The following is a 13,402-nucleotide window of genomic DNA, read 5'->3' on the forward strand; positions in this document are numbered from 1 at the left end:
ATATTATTAAAGAGTTAAGAAGAGAGCCAAGCAGCGATTAAAACAATAATAATGTAGGTTGCTCAGTTCAATGAAATTTCTTATCAGATTTCCAGATAGATCTTATGTAAGTATTTTATCAGATTTCCGGATGGATCTTATTGTCTACGTATTTGGATATAAGGATTGTAGACCCAAGAGAATCATCATCATCTATTCCATTTGAGTTAATAACAAGGAAATATTCATTCACAAATAGCATATTGCTACTATCTAAGTTCATTTAGAATGTAAATTTAGCAGGGCAAAGTCTCTGGGATAAGAAATCAGTCCCAAATCTAAATTATTTCATCAGGAGGCTGTTGTTGAAGACCATTGACAAACTCTCAAGCAATCTACCCAACTGGAAGTTATTTTTGGAGCAGTTATAACAGTGAACAAAGTAGCTCAAAAGAGAGAAAAAAATCAGCACTCACCATATTTCTACACCACGCATGAAGAAGCAGGATTCAAAGAAACTATACACATTTTTCAGCGTAAAAATGTGGTAGGCCAGGTCATAGAAACATCACACTTGTCTTTTGTAATAATTCTCATGTTGCTGAGTTCTAGGGAATGATGGAATCAAAAGGTAACAGCTAGCTTGAGTACTCAGTTCTGGCAATTCTTGAAAGCATTTTAACGTTTCAAAGTATTTTCTAGAAAGGAATATTGTCTTGCAGCTCAAAAGTCTTACTTGGAAGACTGAAATCTGCATATAAATCTCCAGATTGAAAGCATTAATAAAACATTTCAGACTTTTTGCTGCCGTTACTATATCTTGTCAATATGAATTCAGTACTTGCCTTACTCAAGACCTTTTTATGTGCAATTGATGAATGATCTTCACTTCTGTGATTTGCATGAAACACTTAAATGAATGTCTCATTTCCAGCACTTTAAATCGGAGAATTGCATGCCTTATGCAGGTTGTAGTTCATGTTAACAGATGAAACAGCCATTAGTTGTGTCTTTTCCAAAAACCCAAGCACTCACACCTTTCTACAAAACATTGACATGTGAGAAGGAAAAACATTAAAATTATGCATTTATCAGATGAACTATTAACACTAGTATGCAAAAGTAGGAGTGTGGGTCTCAAAAACATTTAGCACATCACCCATTTAGAGTCCAAGTTTCATATTTTTAGCAGTTGCTTTCTCTTTTACCAGCAAATAATTGTTAGGTTAGGTTCTTAGTGAGGACTACAATCTTAGTGCTAACACCTAGCACCAAAGTAATGTGCTGTCATATCCCCGTTTTAAGATAGAATTTTAGTACTAATTAGATAATATAATGTTGTTAAATAATTAATTATAATAAAGTTATATTAAAACTCATACTAAAATATAAAAATAGGAAATAATAATTATTTAATCTGTATCATCAAAGATATAATATTTAGTATGATATTTTAAATAATTAAATTACAATAAAGAAATAAAGAAATAAAATTAAATACAAGAGATGATATTGTAAAAAGTATATTAACTTTCTAAATAGAATTTAATAATAAATACAAATGAGTACATAAATAAATAATATAAAATAGAATAATATAAATTAACTAAATCTAATAAAAAGTCGAGAGATATTTAACAAATAGACATGGCTCCTTAAAATTAAGATATAAAACGGAGGAGAGTTTATTTTAGAGAGGGGAAAAAGTAGAAGAGGAGAAGATAGGAGTTCAAGAAGGAAAAATGGAAGAGGAAAGTAATATGAAGAAAATAAGGAAGTGACTTTATCAAAAAGTATCAATGATATTGAAAGGATGTGAACCTTCAAAAGGGCCATAATTATGAATAGCTGTGACTCTTCAAAATTATTGTAATTATAAAGTATTGGGACTTTTCCAAAAGATTTTAGTTATGAAGTGCTGTGACTTTTCGAAAGGATTATAACTATAAAGTGTTGTGACTTTTCAAAGGATTTGTGTTATGAAATGTTGCAACTCTTGGAAAAGAAGAAACAAAAAAGTATATTTTATCCTTTCCTTATAATCTAAAAAGGAAGAATTTTAGAAAGTAAATATAGAGTTGAGATAATCTAGAAGGGATAATTCATTGAAAGGTCAACTAATGATCGAGCCACATGGAACAAGCAAAGAGGAAGGTGTTTATGGATAACATTTGTTTAATTATATTTATGAAATTGTTTATATTAATGAATCATACTTGTAGATAATTTATGCATATACATATACATACATATATATATATGGAATTTGAAATGGATACCACACATGACTATATGGTTAATGGTTTAAGATCAAGAGAGTCCCTTTTTAGGGAAGCGAGTGATCTTAATATGGTTAATAGCTTAAGATCAAGAAAGTCCCTTTGGGAAGAGAGTGATCTTAATATGGTTATAAGGCCGGAATATTCTATAGATGTAAACATATGCATATGTGTCAGGGGCCCTAGATAGAGAATGTCTCTTCTAGGAAGGACCTTAAATGGAGCACTTCATAGAAGACGAAGAAGTAACTGGGGATCTAAGGATCCTCAAGAGGGTTATTGATCCCAATGTGGAGACATCTTTAAAGTTGGGTTAGGATAGAGGGTAGAATAGTGAAATATATTTTATTATTATATAAATTCTAACATTGGTTTTGCAGCTATTATTGTCCTTGCTAGTGGGACATTACATGTGCATTAGCAAAACTCCTAGTATGTAGTGTGCTACATAGTGGTGAAATTGTAAATGTAAGCCAACATTAAAGAACAACACAAAGAAAAAGCTAGAATGGATAGTAACTTGCACCTAAGACTATAATTTATAAACAATAACTGGGGAAAAATACAATCCAGACTAGCTTGTGACTATTTTTGACAAAGGAAAAATGGCACTTCTGAAGAACTCCCAACCTTACATAAGTCATAGCATGTGAAAATCCTCCTTTGAGCAGCCATGATGGACAACTTGTGACCTCTACATCCTCAACACATGCAAGGCATATCTCTCTACCTCCTAAGGCTTTCATTTCATCTCCCAAAGGCTATGATGAAAACCCTTCTAACTCCTCTCATTCCATTGTCCTTTAACACTGGATTAAAGCCTCTCTCAAGCCACCACCAAGTCCTTTAAGGATGCCTTAACAATATCCGTGTCTCTAACAATGACTTCCAAAGATAAGCATGGACGCATAATACGCATTGATGACACTCGGGTTAAGGTAAAATCCGCTAAGCATGCACAAGGAGACAATAAATTCTCTTTAAAGGCTTCTTCACATCAATGTAGGAAAACTATGCGCTCAAGGAACACAAGTATGATAATCACTTGACATATCACAAACCAAACCCAAATATTTACAAGAAATCAGATTTCATTTTACAATCAATTATTGACACGAACAAGGATGTTCATTTGCTCATAAAGCAATCTAAAATCTCTGACAATCACAAGAAAGTTCCATAGCTTAAGGCAAAATTATAAAGGTCCAAATGCTTAACATGAAATGGAAACAACTGGTTGTGGGTCTGCTAGACATTTTCCCCTACACAAAGGACTTACTTGTCATCCACTACGAAACGGTCAAGAGCGTGATGTGATTATAAATTATGTGCCTTGGTTTCAAGAGAAACCCTTCCCCTTCTCAAAGCCCTTGTTCCCCTTTTTCAGCCCCACCAATAACTCTTTCACCACAATCCAGGTAGCAATCCACCTTCCACAACAATTCTATCATGACTCAAGGTTTCGACCTATCAAAAACTCATTTGGAAAATTCCTTCAGCTTCCAAGGATACTAAACATCTTTACTGAACCACTTGCAAAGATTTGTGTTGAGATGGACCTCAACAAGGGACATCCAAAATCAATAGCTATGAAGAACTGTGGATGGTGTTACTCTCAAGTATTGGGTTACGTGAACATTCCATTCAGATGTTAAAGGCTAGTGCTTTAATTCAACAAGGCAAGAGGCCTATTTAATAGCAAGAGGCAAAACTCCATCACTGTATTAAATTAGGCTTGCCACAAATGATTCTCCCCTCTTAACCAATTGTTGAACAACCAAAGTGGATTTCCTCTATTTTCACTAATCGAATCTGGTTGATCCAAAGGTGCTCCCAAGAGCATCACTCCCAAACTTGTAGCCATCTTTGCGGCCAAAGCAAGGTCAACCACCACACATCAAGAATCAGTTTGACCCCACAAAATTCTATAGAACAAATCACATCCATGGACAAGGAATTTTAGTCAATATTCCAAAAGCAAAAATATTGATCTAGAAAAGAAAAGATTACTTATACAATTTCTATGCTCACACAAATATAGAAGTTGAAGAATATCATAGTTTGTGAATACTTTTGGTATTCTACCAAATGGAATTTTGGCTCCCCTTTTTGAAAGGCTTGAAGCCTTTTCTTTCTGCTGCTTTTTCGTCATACAAAAATGGGTAGGGGCCCTCTCCCCTATTACCGATAAAAAATAAACAATGTCATTGATTGAATAATTCAATTTGGATGCATTTCCCTAAAATTCAAGCATTGCTGTTCATAAAACTCGGAAAAATGAACTTACCAAGAGTGGGTGTGAAGACAATAATACAGAAAATTTCCTAAAATTTAAGACATCTTCATGCTCAAATCTAGGACACTTGTTGCTTGATCAGTCCGTCATGTGTAACAAAAAATCTTGCAGGCAGACGATTAAACTTAAGACCATATGTGATAGTTCTATAAGCTTGACTTGACTGCAGCACTCGTATAGTTCAATAGATGCATCAGTTTTTAAGGCAAACGAGAGACAATATACACTTGCTTTGTACCTAAATCAACTCCCATATTATTATATCAACATGCAAGTACTAATTGTAGTAAAGTAATTCTACACATTGAGTTGCAAAGTTGCAGAAAGTGTATATTTTATGTTTTATGCTATTTAATAGATTTTAACAACAAAAACATTGAATTGTTCACACACCAAGGCACCGAGATTAAAATGTTAAGAATAGCATACCCATACTGAAGTAATTGTAAAATACTCCTTTGTAGGAAACAGAAGTACTAGACATCGTGTCATCCTGAATCCCATCCTGCACAAAAAGTAAAACTTATGCTTATTTTTGTTTCAAGAATAAGCATGTAAACAAGAACTTAAATTTATAGGGCATTAGGGAGATATCCAGGATACAAAAACTGCATTTTGCCAAAACAGTTCATAGCCTGACTCTGAAAATAATATCACGTTTACATGACGTTACCTGCTATTAGTTCAGCATTTTATTTGGATATTTGAAGTTTCTTAAGGGATTGTATATGTTGGCCTTGGATCATATTATATATTTTATCAAGTAGTCCCAATGGATGGCATGTAATAATGTTCAACCCAAAGGCTACCGTCATACGCCAATGAGAAGATGGCCTACACAATCTTGCCAAAACTATACCGTTCTCCATTTTGCACCACATGAAACTATCAATAATGGATGGTTGTCAATGTGGTTACCAGCAGAAGTATTGCAGTAGTAACAATATTATCTTTGGATGGTATTATAGTCTTGACAATCGAGCAAAGTTTTTATTCTACCACACTGCCAACCTATCTTCATTTGTGACAAAGAAAGTTATTGTATTACTATTCAAAACAACTTAAAATGATTCTTGGGGCATGAAAGACCAAGATCATAAAGAAAATAAGTACTGTTCTTAGCACACTATTGTCTGGAATAGCCTACATTTGTTGTGACCTACATTTGCATATGCCATGTGAACAAAACACACTTTCTGGAAAAAAAAGGAGATGAAAAGATTTCTATAAGAGAGTGAACTGGCACCAATTCACCACAAAAGCCCCATTGTCTATCAAATAATTATTCAACAGAATCAAACAGAAATATACAAAAGCTTTGTTAAAGTAATTTTGTAATGTTTCAATAATGGCCATTCGGTTAGGATCTTTCCTTTTCATAGTAAGTCCTTATTTGGAATGTTTCTTCTCGGTCTTTCATTTCCGTTTTAGAAACTCTGCATGTGATCTCTGTTTAAGGAGTATTCCTCTCTTTTGTTTGATACTGAACATCAATCAATTATCATTTTATCGTATCAGGGCAGAGCTTGGTTTTTGGCAAAAAAAATCAATAAAATCTGTGGTTTGTTTACCTTGAAATTTCTAGAAGTTTTTTTGTCTGATTTTTAATAAATGTGGGATATTTTGGCAAATTTTCTATTTAATAAAATTGGTGATTTTACCTCGAAATTCTTCTCTAGACATGTTTTACCAATATTTTTTTAATAAAATCAAAGTTTTCAGAATATTTCAATGGTTGTTGTGCTGTTATAATTGTTTTTGTGTGCGAGAGATTTTTAGTGCCAATGCCAATGTTTTTGTGACTCACAAAATCATGGTTTTTAGCACTTTTGGTTTCTGCAGATTTCTTTTTAGATCTGCAAGTTTTACCATTATTTAGCAATTTTTTCATCAAAAAATTGTGGGTCTTCTTGCTAGTGCAAAGGACGTTTTTTGTTTGTGCAATGGGATTTTGCAATGCAATAATACCACACAACAATGGTTTTCATGACAAATGGAGGGAGTTCTATTTATTCCAGAAAAAATATAACTGTTTTCTGTTTTTTTCCAAAAAAGCATGGTGTGTTTTCTCCAGATTTCAGAGTTGATGGGCGGTTTTGATATTTTCCCATTTTTTTAAACCAAAATTGTGGTCATGGATTTTCATTTTTGCATGATTTTAGTCATGCAAACATCATGGGTTCTTTCTCCATTGGAGGGTTTTTAATTTTCCACAAAACATCAAAACTGACATTGAGTTTTTCTGATTTTAATTTCCACAAAAAATCATGGAAGGGTTTTTTTCATAAAAAATCAAGCAGGGTTTTGTATGACTGTGTCCTAAATTCTGTGGTCTTTTGTTGTCGTTTCATGGGTTATCCAACACCAAGTTGGAAGGGTTATGATTGATACATTGTGGTAATCTTGGTCATATCCAGAAATTCTAAAGCACCAAGGAGGGTCTCAGCAGCAAACTCATGTTGCAAAATGTTCTGATGAGGTGTGATGGCTGGACCTAGCGGCCATGTGTCTATAATGGGTTGTCATAAATTCTCGGATACTCAGGTGAAATGCCTGCAGGATATGTGCCTCAATGCCACCCTAACGCCTATGGGTGCTGCCCTCAGCACCATGCCAGTCCTTTGGTCTTGTGGTTGGGCCTGGATGATATTAGAGTTGAGGTCTCGAGGTTGCGAACTGCAAAGCGTGGTGGGCCTGTAATATCCTTGTGCAAGTGAGATAAGCTCTGGAAGCCATGTGTCTGTAATGGGTTGTTATAAACCCTTATTTTCTTGGGTGGAATGCCTGTGGGAGATTTGTCCCAAGGCCACCCTTAACACGTGGGTGTCACCCTCACCACCAGGTCAGTCTTTTGTTGTAGTGATTGGGCATGAACTGCAATGTCCCTTCTTTCCTAGAAGCATCACTCAGACATTGAGAATCACCTACTATCCATCTTGGTAGGCAATGGAGGACTTTGCATGCTAGAGATTGGCATTTGGGTGGCTTAATGAGCATATAATGTTACTTTGTGCTACAAATATAATTTTTTATTAAAGTGGCTTTATAAAATTAAATCATGAAGTACTTTATAATATTGAGATAACTTTATAACTATGTTGCATGGGTATGGATACCCACACCCCTAGGACATGTGCCCACATACCAAAGTACCGAGTACCTAGAAGAGAGCATCATAGATAAGGACCTTGATTACGATTTCTGATTATTGTTTCGGCTTTTTATTTGCGTATTAGCTTATTTATCAAACTTAATTCAATACGTAAGTTATTTGAAACTTTGATACAGCACTAATTAATAATAGACTTTATCACTGTTCAAGTCAAAAGTTTATCATTTGCAATATATCATTGTTATATGATTTATGATCTTCTTGTTCATGTTTAAAGTCTGTCTTTTCTATTATGCATCTAAACAAATAGCATATATTATTATTACAAACATATTGCAAATCTGAAACTGAAAACAGTACATTACATCTGCACAGTTTATCACTTTTCTTGTTTTGGAAAACCATTGTTGTGACTCATATTTTCAGATTGATATAAATATTAAGTTATATTAAAAAAAAAATTGACATACCCCAAGTATCCCTGTCAGGTATTTTGAAAAATAGTTGTACCATACTGTTGTGAGGTTTTCACACCATTGCCCCAAAATATTTGGGGACCCCCTTTTTCGGGCAAGCCTTGGCAACTTTCACAGGTGTTGGGAATTATTCAGTTGCCTTGCCAAAATTTGGAGTTGTCTAGAGGTTTTTTCAATTTGTGATTTTACACCTTGGATGCCTTCAGGCCAGGAGGGGATTTGGTTTGTTTTCACATGGTGCGAAGCTAGATTTTCCGGAACATGTAATTTTGTCCTTAGACCTAGCAGGTTTCAACAGCAACATTTTTTTTGGCTAAAACGATATCAAGTAGGATAAAATTGCAAATTTTGGACTCAGACGAATTTTGAAAATTTGATTTAATTAAACAAGCTTGAACATTTTCAAAATGAATTTTAGATTTAGCCATTTTGGAAAATCTTGAAATTTTTTCAATGAGAAGAATTTTTGATAGTGAAATTGAATTTAGAGTTTGAATTTTGATTGCCAAGAAAAGGATTTATTTTGTTAAAAAATTAAAATTTGATTAAATTGCAAAATCTCATTCATTTGGTTGAAATTTTGCCTAGGGGATTTTAGAAATATTAAAGGAAATTGGTAATTTGGAATTGAAAATTGATTTTTGGCTGGCTAGATTCGATTTTAATTGCCAAAGTGTTGTTAAATGAAAAATTTTCAATTCTGGGTCAAACTAGCAATTGAAAGGGTCAATTTCGCTATTTTCATGTTTTATTTAAAACTGGACCATTTTGGGGGGTTTAACTTAAGTTTTTGTTTCCCTCCAGGTAGGTCAGCCTACTCTGAAGGTCAACAGGAGGATATAAAAAGGGGTTTCCCCCCTCTTATTTCCACATTCCATTTCCACTCCTCTTGCTTGGTGTTGAGCGATTTTCCTTCAGCTTTGTGAATTTCTCCTTGGCAGCGATTTTGGCTTGAGGATTTCCTTTTTTGGGCAGCAATTTTCTTCCTAGAGGCTAGGCGATTTCTGCCGTAAGGCAAATTTGGGGGTGAAGATCTGATTTTAGGCAAGATTGGATGATTTTGGAGGTCTGATTTTCCTCCTAGGGCAGCGATTTTTCCTTCAGCTGGGGCGATTTTGTTTGGTGGAGAGGCAAGGTGCTTTGAGGTCTGATTTTTTGCAAATGTGGGTGAATTTAGAAGGACGAAATTCTGATTTGGAGCAGACTTTTTCTGCCCTAGGGCATCGATTTTCATTCTAGTTGGGCGATTTTGGCAAGGAGGTCGAAATTTGGTTAAAGGAGTAGATTTTTGCAAGTAATCCATTTGTTAGGCCATCACATTTTGTGGGAGGATTGAAACTTCTAAGATCAAATATGAATTTGAAAGGGCCCGATTATTGGTAGAAGGCAGATTTAAGGTAAAATTTTCGTTCATCTTTAGAGATGAAGATTGATTTTAAAGGCAAATTTTATTCCTTTTTCTTGCTTGTTTCGTTTCCCTTATCTTCTTCTTGCACTTTTCATCCACCACTTGATCACCTCCATTGATAGGATGAAATTGGGAGATATAAGTGTAGATTTCATGATGGGACATTTGGAGAGGTAAAAATAAGCTAGACCACCCTAGGATTGAAGTTGGGAGATATAAGTGTAAACCATCCTAATGTAACAAAGAGGCAGAAATAAGTAATAGTCCCACCCCTAGGCTGGAGAGGCGATTATAAGTGTAGAGATAGAATTTGGAGAGGCAGAAATAAGCTAGATTTCATCGATAGAAAGAAGTTGGGAGATTTATAAGTGTAATCCATATCATTTAGAATGAAGAGGCAGAAATAAGTATTTAGGATGGTGGATGTTAGTACAAACAAGAACCCAAAGGGAATGAATACCAAAAAAGACAAGGAAGATATGATGCCTAAGACCACCTTCTTCTCGAAAGTGAAGCGAATAAGTCATACCAATATCGGCACAATGAACATGGTACAGTTGAAAGATAGATTGAAGGAAGGACAATCCCCCATGGCAAAGAAGATCTTCAAGAGTAGAATTGTACATGTGGCGGCTTTCCCCCTATCTTGCCTTGTCCAGAATTGGTAATGGAGTGTGCATCCCAATTTGATATTGTGACCAAGTCCATCATTTTTGATGAAAGGAAGAGAGGGTTGGCTAACATCAACAAACAAGTGGTCGAAGAAGTATTCAATATTCCCCAGCATAAAGGCATGACAATGGTAATGATGGATCAAACAACCAAGTTCTTTTAGGATAATCAAGATGCCTACTTCATTCATCTAAAACAAAATTGGTTACATGAAGGCAAGAAGAGAGTTACCAAGTCGTCAAAGCTCACCAAGTCAAATTTCAAATCAGAGTATGGCAACCTTATTGTGCTTCTCGGCCGAATCATGGGCGTGGCTCAAGGTTTGCAATTCGAGAACTAGATGTACTATTTTATTGATGAAATTGAAAATGGAAAGAAAAAGTTTGATTGGGCTAGAATTAGAAGTGAAAACTTAGAGTTGCAACTAAGGACAATAAAAATTCAAAAGCAATTCTACATGGGGTCCTACCTTTTCTATCTGATTGCGAGACTATATGAACATCCTAGACTTAAGGCCTTAGGAGTGATTGGCAATGGGTCAGGGCAATGTTTGGTGCATGAGTGTTATCCACAGCTTCATTTGCACAACATCAAAGATTATACGATGTTTTATGACACCTTTTCCATGAAGACGGTAAGAATATTACAAGGGACACCTGCTAGGAGACTCTCAACAGAAGCGGAAGCAAAAGGTAAGAAGTATGGGAGTTGGTTCATCCAATATCCACAATTCACATATACCAGAGTAGCAGAAAGTACAGTTTGTCCCAAGAGACTTCCAAGGTACCCACCTGACAGAATAGTTTTGATGGCGTTGGCCAGGCAACTTGAGCATTATGACAAGATGATGAAACTTAAAGGTGAGACGAGGATTACCTTCTCATTTTGAATAGACAATGATACTTGCCCCAATCCTATCACCTTTGCAACTGTGGAGAAGGAGTTAGAGCGGTATCATCTAGGATGATATAGAGCAAGACAATGATTCGATCCTAATGGTCTTATCAAGGCATCTAACGAAAACACATGCAAACATATTCCTACTATAGTAGATTTTTGGGTCAATGCACAAGATGACTTTCATGTGAAGAAGCTAGCTTTCTCAAGGTTGTCAATGGGAATGATGAGGGCAATCAGATGGAGATGCCTTGATATTCCCGATCAACTGAAAGATGATGAAAATCTGCTAAGAGAAGATTATGATACAGTGGATGGAACAAAATTGGGTCCAATGGATTGGGATGATCATCAGGATCCTTCCTTAGAGGCAGTTACATGGACAATCAATCTACAAACTGAGTCGTGGTACAATGAGAGGTTAAGGCAATTACAAAGTCAGAAGGTATGCCTTACTTATGAGATGAAGAAATCGGAGAAAGAAGGTCCAACGGAGTCGGTCGGACAAAAAGGTGGGTGCAGTAGCCAGCAACAAAGAGCAGTTAAGAGCAAGAAGAGAAATTTGGAGGTTGAGGATATATCATTTATACTTTCCTCTCTCAGAGAACCACCATGGAGATGATATGACAGTCACTAGTGAAGAAGAGGATAGGCCAATTGATATTGAGGAAGTAAACCAAGGGCCTGAGGCTATTGGTGATGTTTTGCTAGTCAAACCGAATCCAGATTTGGGGAGATGCACTGCACCACTATGGTTAAGGTAAATGCTTATGCCAAGAGGCGAGGTGGTAACTGTCTGAACAATTGAAGATATTCAAGGGTTAGTGGAAAAGAAAGATGGTGAGAAACAAAAACAAATTGCAAAAATGGTGGCAAAGGTAATCAGAAGTGATGATGAGGGTCACCGAAAAGTTTAGATTGCTATACCAAAGGTTAGCAAGGCAGTGGATGAGATTGTAGCCCAAGAGTATGAGATAGTAGAGCATAACTTGGGAAGAATCACGAATGATATAGAGTGTGAGGAGATCTAGGAAGGCATGGTTTCAATTAGAGAAAGGTTGAGAAAGGCAAACAAGAGGATTGTGAAGCTGGAGGCCGAAAACAAGTATTGGAGAGATTGCCAGCCTATCCAACAGTTGCATCAGGCAGCCCTTCCGCAAGACGGTGGGAGCAACATAGAAGAAATAGCGGCTCAGCTGCACGAGATCAAAGATTGGATCAATAACATAATTCAAGATGGGTGAAATTTTTTGCCTTCCTTTATCTCGACATTCAGGTCATTGGTGGCTATTAGAGACAAATTCAGAACATTTGAAGGGGAGTGGAAGGATTTCCTTCTAGTCAAGGATTTAGCCATTCCCAAGCTACGGGCAGTTATTAGGCTACTGGAGAGATATTTGGAGAAAACCAAGTTGGTGGATGGAGAAATGAGTACGATGGAGTCTTGATATGTTGCCTTGGCCATCAGATTGAGGATAATTGAAGAGATATGAAATGAGATTGCATAGCATAGCCCAGGCGTTGACACTTCCATTCAATCATGATGAGCAGTGTTGGGGCTGCACTTGATTTCGAACATATCAAAGAGGAGAACATCAATGAGACAGAGTTTAAGTCGAGATTGGATGAGTTGGAGAAGGTTGCCATCAAGAAGAAGCATTTGGGCACCCTTGCCTCCCTCAATGCCTCTATCGGATATGCGACAGAATATGAGAAGGATCATGAGAAGACACTGCAAGCAGCAAGCAACATGATGAGTTTAGCTAAGCTCAAGATGAAGTATACGCCTTGCCCTCCCATGAAGGAAGTCAACGGAAGGCTAGCCAAGTTCATTGCCTTGGCTAAAAAGATGAAAGAAAAGGGTAGAATTATATTAGAAGATCATTTGAAGTAAACCCAAGTGGCAAATTCTCCTTTCTTCTTGACTAGGATAGGTGTCTGATTTTGATTGGCTACCATTTTGGTGCCTTCTCATTGGTTGCCACTTTTCCTTCTTTTTTATTGGTCCATTGATGAGGAGGCCTCTTCTCATTGGCCGATGAGGTGGCAAACCTAGTTAGGGTTTCTGCATTTTGATCTAGATCGTTGATTTTGCCTCTTAATCTCTACTGTTGGTTGTATTTTTGGCCCCTATATAAGGCCATTTGCCCTCATTTGTAAAGGGTTGAAGAAAATTGTTGCTTAGATAATACCAAAATTGCTTCTCTTATCACTGTTGTGTCTTGTATGGTGATTAGGAACACTTGGTGTTATTACATGGTTTCTACTTCCGATAGTTAAATT

General features: G+C 36.2%; 1 protein-coding gene across 1 annotated transcript in view; it reads right to left on the reverse strand.

Annotated features, from left to right (window-relative positions):
* The window catches only part of LOC149558748 (diacylglycerol kinase 7-like), a 158,531-nt gene that overhangs the window by 94,948 nt on the left and 50,181 nt on the right, over window positions 1-13,402 (reverse strand). Inside the window, exon 6 of the mRNA XM_089832843.1 lies at window positions 4,984-5,059. Within this exon, the coding sequence (XP_089688969.1) occupies window positions 4,984-5,059 (76 nt within the window). The remainder of the gene's footprint in view (window positions 1-4,983; window positions 5,060-13,402) is intronic.

Source organism: Cupressus sempervirens, chromosome 5, assembly GCF_028749045.1.
Source record: "Cupressus sempervirens isolate cs-2001-9-10 chromosome 5, ASM2874904v1, whole genome shotgun sequence".
NCBI classification, from domain to species: Eukaryota; Viridiplantae; Streptophyta; class Pinopsida; order Cupressales; family Cupressaceae; genus Cupressus; species Cupressus sempervirens.